The following is a 23,340-nucleotide window of genomic DNA, read 5'->3' as shown; positions in this document are numbered from 1 at the left end:
TACCCCGCTCGGATCCCGCCCCTCGCTGCCATTGGTTGGTTTTTCCCGCCCAAAGCCCACCGCTCGTTCTGATTGGCTGGGCGGCCCGTCACTCTTTGTTTCTCGCACGCTGATTGGTCAGGGCGGCGCTGAGGGGCCGCATCCCCTCAGGGCCGCGGCCATGGCGTGACGCCGGTCCCGGCGCGGATTTTGCAGGTTTTGCCTCATTTTTAAAATTTTTTATTTTATTTTATTTTATTTCTTTGCGTTAAATTCTCGCGAAGCGCCCCCGGTGCCCCTCGAGTTCCCTTGGCGCCGGCAGCCCCTCCCAAGTTCCGAGCTGGGGCTGCTTCCCAGTGCTCCCAGTTTGTACACGGAGGAGGAGGAGGAGGAGGAGGAGGAGGAGGAGGAGGAGGGGAGCGGGGTGGGGATGAAGAACAGGAGGAAGAGGAGAGTAGAGCGGGGATGAAGAGGAGGAGGAGGAAGAGAGTAGAGTGGGGATGAAGAACAGGAGGAGGACAAGAGTGAGGTGGGGATGAAGAAGAGGAGGAGGAGGAGAGCGGGGTAGGGATGAAGAACAGGAGGAAGAGGAGAGCAAGATGGGGATGAAAAACAGGAGGAGGAAGAGAGTAGAGTGGGGATGAAGAGGAGGAGGAGAGCAGGGTGGGGATGAAGAAGAGGAGGAGAGCGGGGTGGGGATGAAGAACAGGAGGAAGAGGAGAGTAAGATGGGGATGAAGAAGAGGAAGAGGAGGAGGAAAGCAAGATGGGGATGAAGAAGAGGAGGAGGAAGAGAGCGGGATGGGGATGAAGAAGAGGAGGAGGAAGGCAGCAAGATGGCGATGAAGAAGAGGAGGAGGAGAGCAGGGTGGGGATGAAGAAGAGGAGGAGGAAGAGAGTAGAGAGGGGATGAAGAGGAGGACGAAGAGGAGGAGGAGAGCGGGGTGGGGATGAAGAAGAGGAGGAGGAAGGCAGCAAGATGGGGATGAAGAAGAGGAGGAGGAGAGCAGGGTGGGGATGAAGAACAGGAGGAGGAGGAGGAGAGCAAGATGGGGATGAAGAGGAGGAGGAGAAGAGCGGGCCGAGGCCGAAGATGAGGAAGAGGAAGAAGAGAACAGGCTGGGGATGAAGATGAGGAAGAGGAGGAGAGCAGGGTGAGGATGAAGATGAGGATGAGGAAGAAGAGAAGAGCAGGGTGGGGATGAAGATGAGGAAGAGGAGGAGAACAGGCTGAGGATGAAGATGAGGAAGAGGAGGAGAACAGGCTGAGGATGAAGATGAGGATGAGGAAGAGGAGGAGAACAGGCTGAGGATGAAGATGAGGAAGAGGGGACTGAGGATGAGGAAGAGGAGGAGCGGGCCGAGGCCGAAGATGAGGAAGAGGAGGAGGCAGAGCAGGCACCGCCCTGAGGGGCGGCACTTCCTGGGTCAGCGGCGGCGGCTCCATCCGCTCCGAGCGGGCCCCGGAGCGCCGCCGGTCCCGGGGGTCCCGGGAGGGTCCCGGGGGGTCCCGGGGGGTCCCGGGGGGGTCCCGGGGGGGTCCCGGGGGTCCCGGGAGGGTCCCGGGGGTCCCGGGGGTCCCGGGGGTCCCGGGAGGGTCCCGGGGGTCCCGGGGGTCCCGGGGGTCCCGAGCCCCCGTGCCCGGCTCGGGAGGAGCGGAGGCGGCGGCACGATGCAGGAGAGCTACGAGTCGCTGATGCTGCTGGGTGAGCCCCGGAGTGACCCCCGGAATGAGCCCCGCTCGCCAGAATCCCCCTCCCCAGAATGGACCCCCGAATGAAACCCCGGAATGAAACCCCCAAAATAAACCCCCGAAATAAAACCCCCAGAATAAAACCCCCGAAATAAAACCCCCAGAATAAAACCCCCAAAATAAAACCCCCAGAATCCCCCTCCCCAGAATAGACCCCCGAATGAAACCCCCGAAATAAAACCCCCGAAATAAATAAAATCCCCAGAATAACCCCCCCAAAATAAACCCCAAAATAAAACCCCCAAAATAACCCCCCCAAAATAAAACCCCCAAATAAAACCCCCAGAATCCCCCTCCCCAGAATAGACCTCCGAATGAAACCCCCGAAATAAAACCCCCGAAATAAATAAAACCCCCAGAATAACCCCCCCAAAATAAACCCCAAAATAAAACCCCCAAAATAACCCCCCCAAAATAAAACCCCCAAATAAAACCCCCAGAATCCCCCTCCCCAGAATAGACCTCCGAATGAAACCCCCGAAATAAAACCCCCGAAATAAATAAAACCCCCAGAATCCCCCTCCCCAGAATAAACACCCGAATGAAACCCCCAAATAAAACCCCCGAAATAAAACCCCCGAAATAAAACCCCCAGAATCCCCCTCCCCGAAATAAAACCCCCGAAATAAAACCCCCAGAATCCCCCTCCCCAGAATAAACCCCCGAATGAAACCCCCGAAATAAAACCCCCGAAATAAACCCCCAAAATAAAACCCCCAGAATAAAACCCCCAGAATCCCCCTCCCCAGAATAAACCCCCGAAATAAACCCCCAAAATAAACCCCCGAAATAAACCCCCAAAATAACCCCCCCAAAATAAAACCCCCAGAATCCCCCTCCTCAGAATAAACCCCCAAAGTAAAACCCCCCAAATAGCCCCCCAAATAAAACCCCCAGAATCCCCCTCCCCAAAATAAAACCCCCGAAATAAACCCCCAAAATAACCCCCCCAAAATAAAACTCCCAAATAAAACCCCCAGAATCCCCCTCCCCAAAATAAACCCCCAAAGTAAAACCCCCCAAATAGCCCCCCAAAAATAACCCCCCAAAATAAACCCCCAAATGAAACCCCCAAAATAAACCCCCGAAATAACCCCCCCAAAATAAAACCCCCAGAATCCCCCTCCCCAAAATAAACCCCCAAAAGAAAACCCCCGAAATAAAACCCCCGAAATAGCCCCCCAAATAACCCCCCCAAAATAAAACCCCCAAAATAAAACCCCCAGAATCCCCCTCCCCAAAATAAAACCCCAAAATAAAACCCCCCAAAATAAACCCCCAAATAACCCCCCAAAATAAACCCCCTTAAAATCCCCCCCAAATCCCCCTCCCCAAAATTCCCTCTCCCCAAAATAACCTCCAAAATCCCCACCAAATAATTTGGGGTTACTTTTTGGATTTATTTGGGGTTATTTTTCGGATTTATTTGGGGTTATTTTTCGGATTTATTTGGGGTTACTTTTTGGATTTTTGGGATTACTTTTTGGATTTATTTGGGGTTATTTTATGGATTTCTTGGGGTTATTTTTTGGATTTTTGGGGTTACTTTTTTGATTTTTGGGGTTATTTTTTGGATTTTTTTGGGTTTTTTTTTATTTTCTGGGGTTATTTTTTGGATTTTTTGGGGTCACTTTTTGGATTTATTTGGGGTTATTTTATGGATTTCTTGGGGTTATTTTTTGGATTTTTGGGGTTACTTTTTTGATTTTTGGGGTTATTTTTTGGATTTTTTTGGGTTTTTTTTTATTTTCTGGGGTTATTTTTTGGATTTTTTGGGGTCACTTTTTGGATTTATTTGGGGTTATTTTTTGGATTTATTTGGGGTTATTTTTTGGATTTTTTTGGTGTTTTTTTTTTTTTTTTGGGGCTACTTTTTGGATTTGTTTGGGGTCTCTTTTTGGATTTGTTTGGGGTCACTTTTTGGATTTTTTGGCGTTAATTTTTGGATTTTTGGGGTTATTGGTTTGTTTGGGGTTATTTTTTTGATTTTTGGGGTCACTTTTTGGATTTGTTTGGGGTCACTTTTTGGATTTTTTGGCGTTAATTTTTGGATTTTTGGGGTTATTTTTTTTGTTTGTTTGGGGTTATTTTTTTGATTTTTGGGGTTATTTTTTTGATTTGTTTGGGGTTATTTTTTGGATTTTTGGGGTCACTTTTTGGATTTCTTTGGGGTCTCTTTTTGGATTTTTTTTTTTGGTATTTTGGTGTTTTTCGGGCTTTCTGGGTGGGGTTGTTTTTTGGTTTTTTAAGACTTCTGAGGGTAATTTCTGCTCTTTTTTGTGTTTTTTTTGTTCCTTGGGGCAGATTTCCCCATTCCCAAGCCCAACATCGTGTCCCGGCTGGAGCCCGAGGAGGAGCTGGGGGTGCCCGACCCCAACGACTCCAAGGAGTGGCAGATCCTCCGCGTGGCGCCCGCAGGTGAGCGCGGCCCCGCCCGGCCCCGCCCGGCCCCGCCCGGCCCCGCCCGGCCCCGCCCGCGCCTCCTTTCTGCCCAGTCCTTGTTCCCCCTTCCCCCGGCCCTTTTTACCTTTATTTTATTTATTTTATCCCCTTTTTAATCTTTTTTTTTTAATTTTTATCTCCTTTTTACCTTTATTTTATTTATTTTATCCCCTTTTTAATCTTTATTTTTTAAATTTTATCTCCTTTTTACTTTTATTTTATTTATTTTATCTCCTTTTTAATCTTTTTTTTTAAAATTTTATTTCCTTTTTACCTTTATTTTATTCATTTTATCTCCTTTTTAATCTTTTTTTTTTAAATTTTATCTCCTTTTTACCTTTATTTTATTTATTTTATCCCCTTTCTAATCTTTTTTTTTTAAATTTTATCTCCTTTTTACCTTTATTTTATTTATTTTATCCCCTTTTTAATCTTTTTTTTTTTTTAATTTTATCTCCTTTTTACCTTTATTTTATTTATTTTATCCCCTTTTTAATCTTTTTTTTTTTAATTTTATTTCCTTTTTACCTTTATTTTATTAATTTTATCTGCTTTTTAATCTTTTTTTTTTATCTCCTTTTTATCTTTATTTTATTCATTTTATCTCCTTTTTATCTTTATTTTTTTTATTTTATCTCCTTTTTACCTTTATTTTATTCATTTTATCTCCTTTTTATCTTTATTTTATTCATTTTATCTCCTTTTTATCTTTATTTTATTCATTTTATCTCCTTTTTATCTTTATTTTTTTATTTTTATCCCCTTTTTAATCTTTATTTTTTTTATTTTATCTCCTTTTTACCTTTATTTTTTTAATTTTATCTCCTTTTTACCTTTATTTTTTTATTTTATCTCCTTTTTATCTTTATTTTTCTATTTTATCCCTTTTTTCTTTTTCTATTTTATCCTTTTTTTTCCCTTTATTTTTCTATTTCATTTCTCTTTTTTCCTTTTCTATTTTATCCTTTTTTCCCTTTATTTTTCTATTTTATTCCTTTTTTTTCCTATTTTATTCCTCTTTTTTCCTTTTCTATTTTATCCCTTTTTCCCCTTTATTTTTCCATTTTATCCCCTTTTTTTCCGCATCCCCCACGATTTCCCAAATTACCCAAGTTTTCCCCATTTCCTCGATTTTCCCCAAATTCCCCAATTTCCCCAAATTTCCCCAAATTTCCCCAAATTTCCTCAATTTCCCCAATTTCCCCAATTTCTCGAATTTCCCCAAATTTCCCCAAATCTCCCCAAATTTCCCCAAATCCCCCCAAATTTCCCCAAATTCCCCAAATTTCCCCAAATTCCCCCCTAATTCCCCCCAAATTTCCCCAAATTTCCCCAAATCCCCCCTAATTCCCCCCAAATCCCCCCAAATTCCCCAAATCCCTCCAAATTTCCCCAAATCCCCCCAAATCTCCCTAATTCCCCCCTAATTCCCCCCAAATTCCCCAAATCCCCCCCAATTTCCCCAAATTCCCCAAAATTCCCCCCAAATCCCCCCAAATTTCCCAAATTTCCCCCAAATTTCCTCAATTTCCCCAAATTTCCCCTAATTCCCCCAAATCCCCCCAAATTTCCCCAAATCCCCCCAAATTTCCCCTCTCTCCCCCCAGACTCCGCCCCGCCGAGCGACGACGACTCCGCCCCCGCCGCCGACTCCGCCCCCGAGGCCGAAGTCTCCGCCCCTCCCCCCGCGCCCGACTCCCTCCTCCTCCTCCTCCTCCCCTCCCCCTCCCCGTCCCCGCCCCCTCCCCTCGCCCCGCCCCTCCCGCCCCCCGCGGGGCGCGGCTCCCGCCGGGGGCGGGGCCGGCGCGCTCACCTGGGCCGACGCCCGCACGCCTGCGGCCAGTGCGGGCGGGGCTTCGGCCGCGCCCCCCAGCTCGCCAAGCACCTGCGGCCGCACCAGGCGGGCCAGCGGCGCTTCGGCTGCGGCCAGTGCGGGCGGAGCTTCGGGCGCGGCGCCCACCTGAGCGCGCACCCGCGGGCGCACCGGGGCGAGCGGCCCTACACCTGCGGGGAGTGCGGGCGGGGCTTCAGCTACAGCTCCGCCTTCCTGAAGCACCGCCGCGCCCACGGGCAGGGCGGGGACGAGGAGGGCAGGAGGAGGAGGAGGAGGAGGAGGAAGGCGGGGCCGGGGCACACCCGCGCGCGCGGCGGGGCGGGGTTCGCCGAGGGACACGCCCTCCTGGCGCACCTGCGCGGGCACGCGGGGGACGCGCCCCTCGGCTGGGAGGCGCCCCGCGCCTGGGACACGCCCCTCAGCTGGGACACGCCCCTCAGCTGGGACACGCCCCTCAGCTGTGACACGCCCTTCACATGTGCCACACCCACCTGTGACACACCCCTCGCCTGTGACACGCCCCTCACCTGTGCCACGCCCCTCACCTGTGCCACACCCCTCACCTGTGACACACCCACCTGTGACACGCCCTTCACCTGTGACACGCCCACCTGTGACACGCCCCTCACCTGTGACACACCCCTCGCCTGCGCCACGCCCCTTGCCTGCGCCACGCCCCTCACCTGTGACACGCCCCTCACCTGTGACACGCCCACCTGTGCCACGCCCCACACCTGTGACACGCCCCTCACCTGTGCCACGCCCTACACCTGCGGGGATTGTGGGAGGGGCTTTGGGGGAAGCTCCGCCCTCATCCGGCACCAGCGGCTGCACCTGGGCTAGGAGAGACCGGAACCGGAACTGGGATCGGAACCGGAACCGGGACCGGGACCAAGAACACTCCGGAACCGGGATCGGAACCGGAACCAGGAAACTCCGGGACCGGGGCCAGGGAAACACCGGAACCGGAACCGGGATGGGAACTGGAGCTGGGACCAAGAAAACTCCGGCACCGGAACCAGGACCGGGACTAGAACCGAAACTGGGAGCAGCACCGGGGAAACTCCGGAGCCAGAACCGGGACCGGACCTGGGACTGAAAACCGGGACGGGGACCGGAACCAGGACCAAGAAAATTCTGGAACCGGCACCAGAACCAGGACTGGGACACAGCCGGAACCGGAGTCCTCTGGAACTGGGACCAGGAAACTTCCGGAGCCAGAGCCGGGTCCGGGACCCGGAAAACGCCGGAAACGGGACCCGGAAAACGCCGGAAACGGGACCCGGAAAACGCCGGAACCGGGACCCCCCGGGACCGGGGCCCCCCGCGCCGGTGGGACAGGAGGGGGAGGACTCGCGGGGACATTTCCGTGCCCGCGGGTTTTGGGGGGCCCCGGACCCCCGGGAATCCGATCCTGACCCCCCAGAATCCGCTCCAGATCCCGGGAATCCATCCCGAACCCCCGGGAATCCGCTCCTGACACCCCAAAATCCAATCTGAACCCCACAAAATCCGCTCCGGATCCCCTAAAATCCACTCCGGACCCCCCAAAATCCATTCTGCACCCCCAAAATCCGCTCCAGATCCCGGGAATCCATTCCTGACCTCCGGAATCCACCCCGGATCCCCCAGAATCCATTCTGGACCCCCCAAATCCATTCCGTGCCCCAAGAATCCACTCCGGACCCCCAAAATCTGCTCCGGACCCCCCAAAATCCACTCCGGACCCCCGGGAATCCATTCCGGACCCCCCAAAATCCACCCCAGACCCTCGGCTGACCCCACCCCTCCCCCCCCCCCGGTGCTCGGGACCCCTCCGGTGCCACCGGGGGGGGGAGGGGGGGGACACAAAAATCGGGGGAAATGACCCCAAAACCTCCCCGGGGGGCGCCCTCCCCTCCCCCCCCAGTAAAGACCCCTCCATCTCCGCCGGCCGCAGTGGGATCTGTGCCCCTCACCCCCCCCAAAAAAAAAAAAAAATTTGGGATTTGGGGGGGAGGGGTCGCGGGGGGGGGGGGGGGGGGGAGGGGTGGGAACAGCGCCAAATCCGCCCCTCCCCCCCCCCCCGCTCAAACGAGACCGGGCTGAATTTCGGGGGGTGGGGGCGGGGCGTGTGAAGTGTGGGGGGGGTCTTTCCACCCCCTCCCCCCCCCGGTTCTCCCCTCGCCTTCCCCTCCCCGCCGCCCCCGGGGGTTGAACTTCCTGGGTCAGCGCCGCCGCCGCCTCCATTGTCCGCGCGGCCGCGGCGGCGGGGGCGGCCCCGGGGGTCGCGGGACCCCCGCCCGGCTGCGCTTGGGGCCGCTCCGGGCTTTTGGTTTGGGTTTGGTTTTGGTTTTGGTTTGTATTTTGGGGGGTGGGGGGGCGCGGCGATGTCGCCGAAACGCTGGCGGGGCGGGGGAGGGGCAGGGGGCTCGGGGACCCCGCAAGGGGAGGGGGGGTGCGGGGGGGAGGGGCGGGGGCGCCGCCGAGGGGGTGGGGGTGGGTGGGGGAGGGGCTCGGGGGAGGGGGGGGAGGAAGAGGAAGGAGACGGTGGCGGTGAGGAGGGGGGCGGGGGGCGCGGAGCACCCCAACATCTGCGTGGAGTGCGGGCAGAGCTTCGCCCGCAGCGCCGCGCTGGCCCGGCACCGCGCCGACCACGGCGGCGGCCGGCGGCAGGGACCCGGACACGGCTCCGGTCAGCCCGGGGGCTCCGGACACGGCTCCGGACACGGCACCGGCCAGCCCGGGGGCTCCGGACACGGCACCGACCACGGGACTGGTCAGCGGGATGGACCCGGACACGGCTCCGGTCAGCCCGGGGGCTCCGGACACCGCGGTGACCACGGCAGCGGCCAGTGGGATGGACCCGGACACGGCTCCGGTCAGCCCGGGGGCTCCGGACACGGCACCGACCACGGGACTGGTCAGCCGGATGGACCCGGACACGGCTCTGGACACGGCACCGGTCAGTGGGATGGACCCGGACACCGCGGTGACCACGGCGGCGGCCGGCGGCAGGGACCCGGACACGGCTCCGGACACGGCTCCGGTCAGCCCGGGGGCTCCAGACACGGCACCGACCACAGCACCGGTCAGCGGGATGGATCCAGACACGGCAGCGGCCAGCCGGGGGGCTCCGGACACCGCGGTGACCACGGCAGCGGTCAGCAGGATGGATCTGGACACGGCACCGACCACGGCACCGGTCAGCGGGATGGATCCGGACACCACGGTGACCACAGCAGCGGCCAGCCCGGGGGCTCCGGACACAGCAGTGACCACGGCGGCGGTCAGCAGGATGGATCCGGACACGGCAGCGGTCAGCGGGATGGATCCGGACGCTCAGACCACGGCAGTGGTCGGTGCAGGGGCTCCGGACACAGCATTGACCACGGCGGCGGTCAGCCGAGCGCATCGGGGCCCGGCGCTGACCGTGGCAGCGCTCGGCCGGGTGGACCGGGACGGTTGGACGTTGGTGCAGATGGACAGAGGGTCAGCGGTGCTCAGCAGGGCGGCGGTCAGCGGGGCGCCTCCGGACAGACGGACGTCTCCGGACGGCCGAACCCCGCCGGCGATGACCGCCGCCGGCAGGCCCGCGCCGACGCCCGGCGTCTCCCGGCTGACCGCCGGCCCCAGGCCGCCCTCCAGCGTCCGCTCCGCTGTCCGGAGCGCGGCCAAACCCTCGTCCCCGGCTGCCACCCGCGCCGCCACCCGCCGCGCCCGCGCCGCGCCCGCCCGGCCCCACGAGTGCTCGGACTGCGGCAAGCGCCTGGACGAGCCGCCGGCGGCGCCGGGCAAACCGCGCCGGCGTCGCGCCGGCCACGCCGCGGCCGCGGCCGGCGTGCCCAACACGTGCGGCGAGTGCTGGCAGAGCTTCGGGCAGAGCTCGGATTTGGTGAAGCACCTGCGCATCCACACCGGCGAGAAGCCGTACGCCTGCGGCCACTGCGGCAAGCGCTTCAACGTCAGCTCCAACCTGATCCGGCACCGCCGCATCCACACCGGCGAGAAGCCGTACGGCTGCGGCGACTGCGGCAAGAGCTTCACTGACAAGTCCACGCTGACGCAGCACCGGCGCATCCACACCGGCGAGAAGCCGTACGCCTGCGGCGTCTGCGGCAAGAGCTTCAGCCGCAGCTCGCACCACAAGCGGCACCAGCGCACCCACGCCGGGCTCGCTGGGCTTGCTGGGGGCGGGTCTGGTGTGGCTGGTGGCGGTACCGGTGTCACCGGTGGTGTCACCGGTGTCACTGCTGCCGTTACCGGTGTCACCGGTGCCGTTACCGGTGTTGCCGGTGCTGTTACCGGTGTCACCGGTGTCACTGCTGGCATTACCGGTGTCACCGGTGCCGTTACCGGTGTCACTGGGGGTGTCACCGGTGTCACCGGAGTCGCCGGCGCCGTTACCGGCGTCACCGGTGTGGCCGCGGTGCTGCCGCCCATCTGGGCCTACCCCAGCCAGGCGTGCTGAGGGGCTCGAGTGGGGAAAAACAAGATTTGGAATTTTTCCTTGGGGTTTTTGGTGGTTCTTGGGGTTTTGGTGGTTTTTGGTGGTTTTTGGTGGTTTTTGGGTTTTTGGGGTTTTTTCTGGTTCAGGTTTCAGTCCCGGTTCTCATTGTAGCGTTTTGATCCCAGTCCAAATCCCAGTCCCAGTCCTGATCCCGGTCCCAGTTTTGATCCCAGTTTTGATCCCGGTCCAAATCCCGGTCCCAGTTTTAATCCCAATTTTGATCCCAGTTTTGGTCCCAGTCCTGATTCCGGTCCCAGTTTTGATCCTGGTCCAAATCCCAGTCCCAGTTTTGATCCCGGTCCTGGTCCCAGTTTTGATCCCGGTCCAAATCCCGGTCCCAGTTTTGATCCCAGTTTTGATCCTGATCCCAGTTTTGGTCCCAGTTTTGATCCCAATTTTGATCCCAGTTTTGATCCCGGTCCCAATTTTGATCCCGGTCCCAGTTTTGATCCCAGTTTTGATCCCGGTCCTGATCCCGGTCCTGATCCCAGTTTTGATCCCAGTTTTAATCCCAATTTTGATCCCAGTTTTGATCCCGGTCCTGATCCCGGTCCCAGTTTTGATCCCGGTCCTGATCCCAGTTTTGATCCCAGTTTTAATCCCAGTTTTGATCCCGGTCCCACCCCAGGACCCCCCCGTGCCCCCCCCCACCCCCATCGGAGCCCCCCAAACCCTGGGACCCTGCCCACAATTCCCAAAGCCCCGCCCCCCACGACTCCCCCTTTGGTGACATCATCGCTGCCCCGATGACGTCACAGTGATGTCAGACACCTGCCATGGGGGGGGGATTTTGGGGTTTTATTAAAAGCCGGGGGGGGGGGGGAATTTGGCAAAATCCACGCCCCCCTCCCCAAAATAAACACGCTGCATCCAGGGGGCGGGGCTTGGCTGCGGCAGCCAATCAGCACCCGCCACGCCCGGCCACACCCGCCACGCCCTGGCCGTGGGTCACGGCCTGGTCCCGCTGTGGGGCACCGCGGGGCCACTGCGGGGCCGCTCCGGACGCCACTTGGGGGTCAGTCCAGGCCACACTTGGGGGTCACGCCGGGCCCCACTTAGAGGTCAGTTGTGGCCACACTTGGGGGTCAGTCCAGGCCCCACTTAGGGGTCACTCTATGCCCCACTTAGGGGTCAGTCCAGGCCGCACTTGGGGGTCAGTCCAGACCGCACTTGGGGGTCACGCCGGGCCCACTTAGGGGTCACTCCAGGCCACACTTGGGGGTCAGTCCAGGCCCCACTTGGGGGTCACACCGGGCCCCACTTGGGGGTCAGTCCAGGCCGCACGCTGGGCCCTCTGAGGGGTCAGTCTGTGTCCACTTGGGGGTCATTCCGGGCCCCACTTGGGGGTCACTCTGTGCCCCACTTAGGGGTCAAACTGTGTCCGACTTGGGGGTCAGTGCAGGCCCCGTTGGGGGTCAGCCCCACATCCCACTCGGGGGTCACTTTGTCCCCACTCGGGGGTCGGTCCCTGCCCCACTGCCAGGTCCCCCGTGGGGCCACAGGCGCGGGGGTCACTGCGGGGTTCCCCCGTGGGGCACCGGGGGGCGCTGGGGGTCGCTCTGGGGCACTGCCCGGCACCGGCGCTCACTCTGGGCGGCCGTGGGGCCGTGCTGGTCACTCCGGGGGTCGCTCCAGGGGTCACTCCTGGGGTCACTCTGGTGGTCACTCGCGGCCGTGGGGCCGTGCTGGTCACTCTGGTGGTCACTCCCGCGGTCACTCCGGGGGTCACTCTGGTGGTCACTCCTGCGGTCACTCTGGTGGTCACTCCGGGGGTCACTCTGGTGGTCACTCGTGGCCGTGGGGCCGTGCTGGTCACTCCGGTGGTCGCTCGCGGCCGGGGGCCGCAGCTCGGCCGACAGGCCCTCGAAGGCGTCCAGCATGGCGGCTCGGACGCGCTCGGTCAGCGCGGGGACGTCGGCCGGGCCCAGCCCCCGCGTGGGCAGCGGCGGCAGCACCTGGATCACGCAGTGCCCTGGGGGCGAGGGTAGGGGGCTGCCCCACGGCCGGACCCACAGAGCCCCCGGGGCTGGACCCACAGATCCCCCACGGCCGGACCCACAGATCCCCCACGGCCGGACCCACAGAGCCCGGGGCTGGACCCACAGAGCCCCAGGGCTGCCCCACAGTCGGACCCACAGATCCCCCGGGGCTGCCCCACGGCCGGACCCACAGAGCCCGGGGCTGGACCCACAGATCCCCCAGGCTGCCCCACGGCCGGACCCACAGAGCCCCCGGGGCTGGACCCACGGCTGGACCCACAGAGCCCGGGGCTGGACCCACAGAGCCCGGGGCTGCCCCACGGCCGGACCCACAGAGCCCCTGGGGCTGCCCCATGGCCAAAGCCCAGACCCACAGATGCCCCATGGCCGGAGCCCAGACCCACAGGTGCCTGGGGCTGCCCCACGGCCGGAGCCCAGACCCACAGGTGCCCGGGGCTGCCCCACATGGAGGCCCCAGCCCCACACATGCCGCGCTGCCCCTCACCGGCCGTGAAGCGGCGCTCCCGTTTGCTGTAGAAGTGCTGGTAGGACGAGATCACGATGGGCACCACGGGCACCTGTGGGGCACCACGGGCTCGGGGAGGCGCGCCCTGCCCCACAGCCGCCCCACAGCTGCCCCACAACTGCCCCACAGCCGCCCCACAACTGCCCCACAGCCGCCCCACAGCCGCCCCACAGCTGCCCCACAACTGCCCCACAGCCGCCCCATAGCTGCCCCACAGCCGCCCCACAGCCGCCCCATAACTGCCCCACAGCCGCCCCACAACCACCCCAAAACTGCCCCAGAGCCATCCCATAACCACCCCATAACCACCCCATGACTGCCCCATAGCACCCCACAACCGCCCCATAACCACCCCATAGCACCCCTTGATCGCTCTGTGACCACCCCACAGTACCCCATAACCGCCCCATGGCACCCCAATGCGCCCCATAGCGCCCCGTGACCACCCCACAGCCGCCCCCAGGTGCCCCCCAGGTGCCCCACGTACCTGGGCCTGCACCGCCAGGTGGAAGGCGCCGCGCTTGAAGGGCAGCATGGAGCCGCTGTGGTTGCGCGTGCCCTCGGGGAACACCCACACCCGCACCTGTGGGGCACGGCCGGCCGTGGGGCTGCCCCATAGCGGCCCCGTAGCCACCCCCTAACCGCCCCATAGCCACCCAACTGCCCCATAGCCACCCCATAACTGCCCCATAGCCACCCAACTGCCCCATAGCCACCCCATAACCGCCCCATAGCCACCCAACTGCCCCATAGCCACCCCATAACTGCCCCATAGCCACCCCATAACTGCCCCATAGCCGCCCCCTAACCGCCCCATAGCCACCCCATAACTGCCCCACAGCTGCCCCCTAACCGCCCCATAGCCACCCCCTAACCGCCCCATAGCCGCCCCCTAACCGCCCCATAGCCACCCCATAACTGCCCCACAGCTGCCCCCTAACTGCCCCATAGCCACCCCATAACTGCCCCATAGCCACCCCATAACTGCCCCATAGCCACCCCCTTACTGCCCCATAGCCACCCCATAACTGCCCCATAGCCACCCCCTTACTGCCCCATAGCCACCCCATAACTGCCCCATAGCCGCCCCCTAACCGCCCCATAGCCACCCAACTGCCCCATAGCCACCCCATAACTGCCCCATAGCCACCCCATAACTGCCCCGTAGCCACCCCATAACTGCCCCATAGCCACCCCATAACCGCCCCATAGCCACCCCATAACTGCCCCATAGCCACCCCATAACTGCCCCATAGCCGCCCCCTAACCACCCAACTGCCCCATAGCCACCCCATAACTGCCCCATAGCCACCCAACTGCCCCATAGCCGCCCCATAACTGCCCCATAGCTGCCCCCTAACTGCCCCATTAACCCACACCCTCACCTGTGGGGCACGGCCGGCCGTGGGGCTGCCCCATAGCCACCCCCTAACTGCCCTATAGCCCCCCATAACCACCCCATAGCGCCCCATATCCGCCCCACAGCCCCCATAACCACCCCATAGCCCCCATAACCACCCCGTAGCCCGCTATAACCACCCCACAGCGCCCCATATCTGCCCCACAGCGCCCCATCTCCGCCCCAGAGCGCCCCACTGACGTCCTGGCTGAGCATGGTGTGGGCGGCCTCGGCCATGACGCTGATGGCGTCGTGCGTCCGCTTGCGGTCGATGAAGATGATGCCCCCGAGCCAGCAGACGACGCCCACGGCGCCCATGTAGAGCAGCTCGCGCTTGGCGATGGGCACGCAGCGGTCGGGCAGCACCTCCATCATCCCTGGGGGACGTGGGGCGCGTGTGGGGCGCGTGTGGGGCGCGTGTGGGGTGTCCTACCCCTGCCCCATAGCTGCCCACGCAGAGCAGCTCGCGCTTGGCGATGGGCACGCAGCGGTCGGGCAGCACCTCCATCATCCCTGGGGGACGTGGGGCGCGTGTGGGGCACATGTGGGGTTATGGGGTGTGTGGGGCTGGAGGTGCTTGTGGGGCTGGGGGGAGTTTGGGGTTCTATGGGGCAGCCATTGTTCAGGGCTCCATGGGGTGGGATCTATGGGGTCAGGGCTCCGTGGGGCAGGACCTATGGGGTCAGGGATCTATGGGGCAGGATATACGGGTTCAGGGCCCTATGGGACAGGGATTTATGGGGATCCATGGGGTCAGGGCTCCGTGGGGCAGGATCCATGGGGTCAGACCTCCATGGGGCAGGATCCATGGGGTCAGAGCTCCGTGGGGCAGGATCTATGGGGCAGGATCTATGGGGCAGGATCTATGGGGCGGGATCTGTGGGGCAGCCCCATACCCAGCAGGTCCAGCGAGCTCTGGTGGTTGCTGACCACCACGTAGGGCTGGCAGTGGTCACTTTATGGGGTCAGGATCTATGGGGCAGGATCTGTGGGGCAGGATCTATGGGGCAGGATCTATGGGGCGGGATCTGTGGGGCAGCCCCATACCCAGCAGGTCCAGCGAGCTCTGGTGGTTGCTGACCACCACGTAGGGCTGGCAGTGGTCACTTTATGGGGCCAGGGATCTATGGGGCAGGATCTGTGGGGCAGGATCTATGGGGCAGGGCTCTGTGGGGCAGGATCTATGGGGCAGCCCCATACCCAGCAGGTCCAGCGAGCTCTGGTGGTTGCTGACCACCACGTAGGGCTGGCAGTGGTCACTTTATGGGGTCAGGGATCTATGGGGCAGGGTCTATGGGGCAGGATCTATGGGGCAGGATCTATGGGGCAGGATCTATGGGGCAGGATCTATGGGGCGGGATCTGTGGGGCAGCCCCATACCCAGCAGGTCCAGCGAGCTCTGGTGGTTGCTGACCACCACGTAGGGCTGGCAGTGGTCACTTTATGGGGTCAGGGATCTATGGGGCAGGGTCTATGGGGCAGGATCTATGGGGCAGGATCTATGGGGCAGGATCTATGGGGCAGGATCTATGGGGCGGGATCTGTGGGGCAGCCCCATACCCAGCAGGTCCAGCGAGCTCTGGTGGTTGCTGACCACCACGTAGGGCTGGCAGTGGTCACTTTATGGGGTCAGGGATCTATGGGGCAGGATCTATGGGGCAGGGCTCTGTGGGGCAGGATCTGTGGGGCGGGATCTGTGGGGCAGCCCCATACCCAGCAGGTCCAGCGAGCTCTGGTGGTTGCTGACCACCACGTAGGGCTGGCAGTGGTCACTTTATGGGGTCAGGGATCTATGGGGCAGGATCTATGGGGCAGGGCTCTGTGGGGCAGGATCTGTGGGGCGGGATCTGTGGGGCAGCCCCATACCCAGCAGGTCCAGCGAGCTCTGGTGGTTGCTGACCACCACGTAGGGCTGGCAGTGGTCATTTTATGGGGTCAGGGCTCCGTGGGGCAGGATCTATGGGGCAGGGCTCTGTGGGGCAGGATCTGTGGGGCAGGATCTGTGGGGCGGGATCTGTGGGGCAGCCCCATACCCAGCAGGTCCAGCGAGCTCTGGTGGTTGCTGACCACCACGTAGGGCTGCCGTGGGGGGAAGTGCTGCGCGCCCCTGACCTCCATGCGGATCCCGTAGAGCCGCTTGACGTGCTGCATCAGCCCCCGGATGATCCTGTGGGGCACACGGGGGGCTCAGCCCCACGGCGCCCCGCGTCCCCCTCAGACAGCCCGCAGCCGCCCCACAGATCTGTTACTGCCCCACAGATCTGTTACTGCCCCATAGATCTGCTACTGCCCCATAGATCTCTTACTGCCCCATAGCCACCCCACAGCCGCCCCACAGATCTGTTACTGCCCCATAGCCACCCCACAGATCTGTTACTGCCCCACAGATCTGTTACTGCCCCATAGATCTGCTACTGCCCCATAAATCTGTTACTGCCCCATGGCCACCCCAAATCACCCCAAATCCCCCAGAGCCACCCCAAATCACCCCATAGATCTGTTATTGCCCCATAACCACCCCACAGCCGCCCCACAGATCTGTTACTGCCCCATAGAAACCCCAAATATCCCCAGTTCCCCCAATAACCACCCCAAACCAACCCAAATCCCCCATAACCGCCCCAAATCCCCCATAACCGACCCAAAATCCCCCATAACCGACCCAAACCGACCCAAAATCCCCTGAAATCACCCCAAACCTGACCCCAAATCCCCCATAACCACCCCAAAACCGACCCCAAATCCCCCAAAACTGACCCCAAATCCCCCAATAACCGCCCCAAATCCCCCGCAATGCCCGCGACGGCGCCCTCACTTCATGTTCTCGACGTCGCGGCCCGCGCAGCGCGCACAGCGGGATGGCCAGCAGGGCCATAACCACCCCAAAACTGGCCCAAAATCCCCCAAAACCGACCCAAAATCCCCCAAAACCGACCCAAAATCCCCCAAAACTGACCCCAAACAGCCCCAAATCCCCCGCAATGCCCGCGACGGCGCCCTCACTTCATGTTCTCGACATCGCGGCCGCGCAGCGCGCACAGCGGGATGGCCAGCAGGGCCAGCAGGGCCATAACCACCCCAAAACCGACCCAAAATCCCCCAAAACTGACCCCAAATCCCCCAAAACTGACCCAAAATCCCCTGAAATCACCCCAAATCCCCCGCAATGGCCCCGACGGCGCCCTCACTTCATGTTCTCGACGTCGCGGCCGCGCAGCGCGCACAGCGGGATGGCCAGCAGGGCCAGCAGGGCCATAACCACCCCAAAACTGGCCCAAAATCCCCCAAAACTGACCCCAAACCGCCCCAAACCCCCCGCAATGCCCCCGACGGCGCCCTCACTTCATGTTCTCGACGTCGCGGCCGCGCAGCGCGCACAGCGGGATGGCCAGCAGGGCCAGCAGCAGGATCCAGCCGTTGTAGAAGCCCATCTTGCAGAAGAAGCGGAAGGAGCCGCAGCGCTCGTAGAGCAGCGGCAGCAGCAGCAGCGCCAGCGCCAGCGCCGCCGTGCCCACCGTCACCTCCATGCTGCCTGGGGGCACCAAAAAACCCCAAATTTACCCCAAAATGTTCCCTCTGCGGGAGGTGGGGGCCGGCATCCCAAAAATCCCAAAGATTTGGGGGCAGGGAGCCAAAAATCCACCGGATTTGGGGTCAGAAATGGCAAAATCACCCCAAAAAACCCAAATCTGACCCCCACTGTCAGCTCCATCCTGCCTGGCAGCACCAAAAAACCCCAAATTTACCCCAAATTAATTTAGGGGAACCTTAATTTGTCTCTTCTGTGGGAGGTGGGGGCGGGCACCCCGGAAATCACAAAGATTTGGGGTCAGAAATGGCAAAATCGCCACAAAAAACCCAAATCCGACTCCAAGTGTCAGCTCCGTCCTGCCTGGGGGCACCAAAACAACCCGGATTTACCCCAAAATGTTCCCTCTGCGGGAGGTGGGGGCAGGCACCCCGGAAATGCCAAAGATTTGGGGTCAGAAATGGCAAAATCGCCACAAAAAACCCAAATCCGACCCCCACTGTCAGCTCCATGCTGCCTGGGGGCACCAAAACAACCCGGATTTACCCCAAAATGTTCCCTCTGTGGGAGGTGGGGGCGGGCACCCCGGAAATCACAAAGATTTGGGGTCAGAAATGGCAAAATCGCCCCAAAAAACCCAAATCTGACCCCCACTGTCACCTCCGTGCTGCCTGGGGGCACCAAAAAACCCCAAATTTACCCCAAAATGTTCCCCCTGCGGGAGGTGGGGGCGGGCTCCCCGGAAATGCCAAAGATTTGGGGGCAGGGAGCCAAAAATCCACCGGATTTGGGGGCAGAAATGGCAAAATCAACGCAAAAAACCTAAAATTTGAACCCTACTGTCAGCTCCGTGCTGCCTGGGGGCACCAAAAAACCCCAAATTTACCCCAAATTAATTTAGGGGAACCTTAATTTGTCTCTTCTGTGGGAGGTGGGGGCGGGCACCCCGGAAATCCCAAAGATTTGGGGGCAGGGAGCCAAAAATCCACCGGATTTGGGGGCAGAAATGGCAAACTCAACCCAAATAAACTCAAAATTTGAACCCTACTGTCAGCTCCATGCTGCCTGGGGGCACCAAAAAACCCCAAATTTACCCCAAAACGCTCCCCCTGCGGGAGGTGGGGGCGGGCACCCCGGAAATCCCAAAGTTTTTGGGTCAGAAATGGCAAAATCGCCCCAAAAAACCCAAATCTGACCCCCAGTGTCAGCTCCGTCCTGCCTGGCAGCACCAAAAAAACCCGGATTTACCCCAAATTAATTTAGGGGAACCTTAATTTGTCTCTTCTGTGGGAGGTGGGGGCGGGCACCCCGGAAATCCCAAAGATTTGGGGTCAGAAATGGCAGAAACCCCCGTGAAAAATCCCAAATTCACCCCAAAACCACATCTGGGGCATCCCTAAATTGTTCCCTCGGTGGGAATCCAGGTCAGGGATGCCAGAAAAAACTCTTAAAAAACCCAAATTCGCCCCAAAATTGCACCTGGGGACCCGGAATTATCCCCCAGGATCCTCACCTGGGACCCCAAGTCCCCTCCATCCCCCCAGAGCCCCAATTTCCACCCCAAAATCCCCTCAGGATCCCCAAAATCCCCTCAGAAACCCCAAAATCCCCAATTTCCACCCCAAAATCCCCAATTTCCACCCCAAAATCCCCAATTTCCACTCCAAAATCCCCAATTTCCACGCCAAAATCCCCAATTTCCACTCCAAAATCCCAATTTCCACCCCAAAATCCCCAATTTCCACCCCAAATCCCCTCAGGATCCGCCGAATCCCAGCCAAATTCCCCCCAGAATTCCCAAAAAATCCCCATTTTTGTCCCAAAATCCCCTCAGAACTCCCAAAACCCCCAATCTCCACCCCAAATCCTCACTTTCACCCCAAAATCCCCTCAGCGTCCCCCAAATCCCCTCAGAAACCCCAAAATCCCCAATTTCCACCCCAAAATCCCCTCGGGATCCCCAAATTCCACTCAGGATGCCCAAAATCCTCAAATTTTACCCCAAATTCCTCTCAGAAACCCTAAAATCAAACCTTTACACCCCAAATCATCCTCAAAACCCCCAAATTCCCCTTGGGCCCCCCAAATCCCCCTCAAAACCCCAAAATCCCCTCAGAAACCCCAAAATCGACACTTTTCACCCCAAAATCCACCTCAGAACCCCAAAATCCCCCTCAAAACCCCCAAATCCCCCTCAGGATCCCCAAATTCCCCTCAGAAACCCCAAAAATCGACACTTTTCACCCCGAATTTCCCTCAAAATTCCCCAAATCCCCCTCAGGATCCCCAAAATCTCCTCAGGCTCCCCACATCCCCCTCAAAATTCCCCAAAATCCCCTCAGAAACCCCAAAATCGACACTTTTCCCCCCAAAATCCACCTCAGAACACCCAAATCCCCCTCAGGATCCCCAAATTCACCTCAGGATCCCCAAATCCCCCTCAGGATCCCCAAATTCCCCTCAGAAACCCCAAAATCGACACTTTTCAGCCCGAATTTCCCTCAAAATTCCCCAAAATCCACCTCAGAATCCCCAAATCCCCCTCAGGATCCCCAAATTCACCTCAGGATCCCCAAATCCCCCTCAGGATCCCCAAATTCCCCTCAAAATTCCCCAAATCCCCCTCAGGATCCCCAAATTCCCCTCAGAAACCCCAAAATCGACACTTTTCAGCCCGAATTTCCCTCAAAATTCCCCAAAATCCACCTCAGAATCCCCAAATCCCCCTCAGGATCCCCAAATTCACCTCAGAAACCCCAAAATCCCCTCAGAAAGCCCAAAATCGCCACTTTTCACCCCAAATCCCCCTCAAAATTCCCCAAATCCCCCTCAGGATCCCCAAAATCCCCTCAGGCTACCCACATCCCCCTCAAAACCCCAAATTCCCCTCAGAAACCCCAAAATGTACACTTTCCCCCCCAAAATCGACACTTTTTCCCCCCAAAATCCCCTCGGGCTCCCCAAATCCCCCTCAAAACCCCAAAATCCCCTCAGAAACCCCAAAATCGACACTTTTGCCCCCCAAACCGACACTTTCCCCCCCAAAATCGACACTTTTCACCCCAAACCCCCTCGGGCTCCCCAAATCCCCCTCAGGATCCCCAAATCCCCCTCGGGCTCCCCACATCCCCCTCAGAAACCCCAAAACCGACACTTTTCCCCCCAAAATCGACACTTTTCCCCCCAAAACCCCCTCGGGCTCCCCAAATTCCCCTCAGGATCCCCAAATTCCCCTCAGAAACCCCAAAACCGACACTTTTCCCCCCAAAATCGACACTTTTCACCCCAAAACCGACACTTTTCCCCCCAAAACCGACACTTTTCACCCCAAAACCCCCTCGGGCTCCCCAAATTCCCCTCAAAACCCCAAAACCGACACTTTTCCCCCCAAAACCGACACTTTCCCCCCAAAACCGACACTTTTCCCCCGAAATCCCCCTCAGAACCCCCAAATCCTCCTCAAAACCCCCACATTCCCCTCAGGATCCCCAAAATCCCCTCAGAAACCCCAAAACCGACACTTTTCCCCCCAAAACCGACACTTTTCCCCCCAAACCCCCTCGGGCTCCCCAAATTCCCCTCACGGGCCCCACCCCGGCCCCGCCCTCCCCTCAGGGCTCGGCCGGGCCCAACCGGGCGGGACCGGGCGGGGCATCCCCGGCCGGGAGAGGGCCGCGGCCGCTCCGCGGGACCCCCGGGACCCCCGGGAGCCCCCGGGGATCCCCAGAATCCCCTCAGGACCCCCCGGATCCCCTCGGGCCCCGCCGGTACCGGGAGGGGCGGCGGCTGCGGCGGCGGCGCGGGCCCGTCCCGCCGCCGGAAGCCACGTCCTTGATGGACAGCGCTCGCAGCCAATCACCGCCTGGAACCGAGCGTCCCGCCCCGCCTCCTCGCTCTGCGTGGTTTCCGTGGTAACGCGCGGGCGGGGAAATTGCGGCGTCGCCGAGGCGACGCGTTGGCGAAGCTCTGATTGGGCGAGGCGGGTGCTTGTCAAGCTAGATGGCCAATCAGTAGGAAGCGGTCCCTGGAGGGCTGAACCTCGCGGGTCTCCACCAATAGCAGCGCGGGGTCATGATTGGCAGGCGCGGTGGCCAATGGGGAGGGAGAGGGTGCGTGAGGGGAAGGGGAAGATGGCGGCGGCCAGGAGCGTTCGTGAGGGGCGCTGGGGGCGTTTATGGGGATTCGGGGGTTTCGAGGGGTTCAAAATCCCAAGAAATGGGATTTAGGGGGGCTTGGGATCCCCACGGAGGAGACTTGGGGGGTTTTCGGGGGGCTGGGACCCCCCGGGAGGATTCTGGGGTCTCTCATCCACCAGGTGAGAGCGCCCCCCGCGGAAAATCCAAGAAAAGATCCCCCCCAAAAAACCCCAAAATTCCACCCGAAACCCCAGAATTAGGAAAAGAAAAAAGCTGGGACCCCCCCAAAATTGGACGGAAGCTGCTGCTCCGCCCCCACCCCAGGCTGAGTGTGGTTTTGGGTTGGGAAAAACCGCAAAATTCCCCCAAAAAAGGGCCAAAAATCCCTTAAAGGTCCACCAAAAATTCCTCAAGAACTCCGGAAAATTTTCTCAATAATTGGCCAAAAATTGCCCCCAAGAATTCCGGAAGAGCTTTAAAAAAATTCTCCAAAATTCCCCCCCAAAATTCCCGAAAAAAAAATCCTGAGTGTTTTGTCAGGAATTCTCCGAAATTTCCCCCCCCCCCACCAAAAAAAATTGTCTGAATCGCCTGGGAAGAATCTGAAAAAAAATCCCTCAAAAAATTTCCCCAAATCTCCCCAAAATTTCCAACTGAAATCACCCGAATTTTACCCCAAAAAACCAACAACAAAAAAAAAAAAACCCAAAAAATCCCAAAATTCCTCAAAAATGAAAGGGAAAATCCCCAAATTTCCCCAAATTTCCCCGAAATTCCCCGAATTCCCTCCGCCCCTCCCCCGACAGAATCCAGGCGGATTTTTTGGAATTTTCCCCAATTTTTTATTGATTTGGGTAAAAAAAACGCTCCTGGGGGAGGGGCGGGGACAGAAATGGGCACCGCCCCTTTAAGGGGGAAGGGGGGGGGGGCGTGGCTTCAGAATAAACCACACCCACCTGCACACAAATGGGCGGGGCTTCACATTGGGCGTGGCTTGTTTCATTGACGGGCGTGGCATGATGTAAGTGGGCGGAGCTTATGCCTAATTATATCGGATAAGCATTTAAAATAAAGGGTGTGGCTAAAATATGCAAATGACCAGAGGGGTGTGGCTTTAAGCCCATGTGTTTGGGGTGGGCGTGGCCTCAGTCCATATTTTGAGGGGGCGTGGCCTCATAAATCTATTCCAGGGGGCGTGGCTTAAACTCAATCCCACTGATGGGCGTGGCCTCACAAATATATTCCAAGGGGCGTGGCTAAATCTGTCAACCTCGC

At 58.9% G+C, this 23,340-nt stretch overlaps 1 protein-coding gene and 1 long non-coding RNA gene across 2 annotated transcripts; one reads left to right on the top strand and one right to left on the bottom strand.

Annotated features, from left to right (window-relative positions):
* Nucleotides 1–1,558: 1,558 nt before the first annotated feature.
* LOC137466656 (uncharacterized) lies at nt 1,559–14,710 on the top strand. The gene is made up of 3 exons (XR_010995258.1): nt 1,559–1,684; nt 4,036–4,149; nt 14,699–14,710. It is a non-coding gene; the product is annotated as an uncharacterized lncRNA (long non-coding RNA).
* LOC137466655 (1-acyl-sn-glycerol-3-phosphate acyltransferase alpha-like) lies at nt 11,993–21,808 on the bottom strand. The gene is made up of 7 exons (XM_068178349.1): nt 21,701–21,808; nt 17,743–17,932; nt 16,434–16,567; nt 14,602–14,777; nt 13,489–13,584; nt 12,981–13,053; nt 11,993–12,468 (listed from the first exon to the last, which is right to left on the bottom strand). The coding sequence occupies exons 2-7, from the start codon at nt 17,925–17,927 to the stop codon at nt 12,008–12,010; spliced, it is 1,125 nt and encodes a 374-aa protein (XP_068034450.1). The 5' UTR covers nt 17,928–17,932; nt 21,701–21,808; the 3' UTR covers nt 11,993–12,007.
* Between the last annotated feature and the right edge of the window lie 1,532 nt (nt 21,809–23,340).

Source organism: Anomalospiza imberbis, unplaced genomic scaffold (genome assembly GCF_031753505.1).
Source record: "Anomalospiza imberbis isolate Cuckoo-Finch-1a 21T00152 unplaced genomic scaffold, ASM3175350v1 scaffold_371, whole genome shotgun sequence".
In the NCBI taxonomy this organism is placed as follows: domain Eukaryota; kingdom Metazoa; phylum Chordata; class Aves; order Passeriformes; family Viduidae; genus Anomalospiza; species Anomalospiza imberbis.
This window is presented reverse-complemented; position numbering and strand designations above follow the sequence as displayed.

Coding starts and splice junctions, on each gene's coding strand:
- LOC137466655 (XM_068178349.1), bottom strand. CDS start 17,927: ATGGAGGTGACGGTGGGCACGGCGGCGCTGGCGCTGGCGCTGCTGCTG. Junction 16,568..17,742: donor CGCGACGTCGAGAACATGAA/GTGAGGGCGCCG, acceptor TGTGCCCCACAG/GATCATCCGGGGGCTGATGC. Junction 13,054..13,488: donor ACCTGGCGGTGCAGGCCCAG/GTACGTGGGGCA, acceptor GGTGCCCCACAG/GTGCCCGTGGTGCCCATCGT.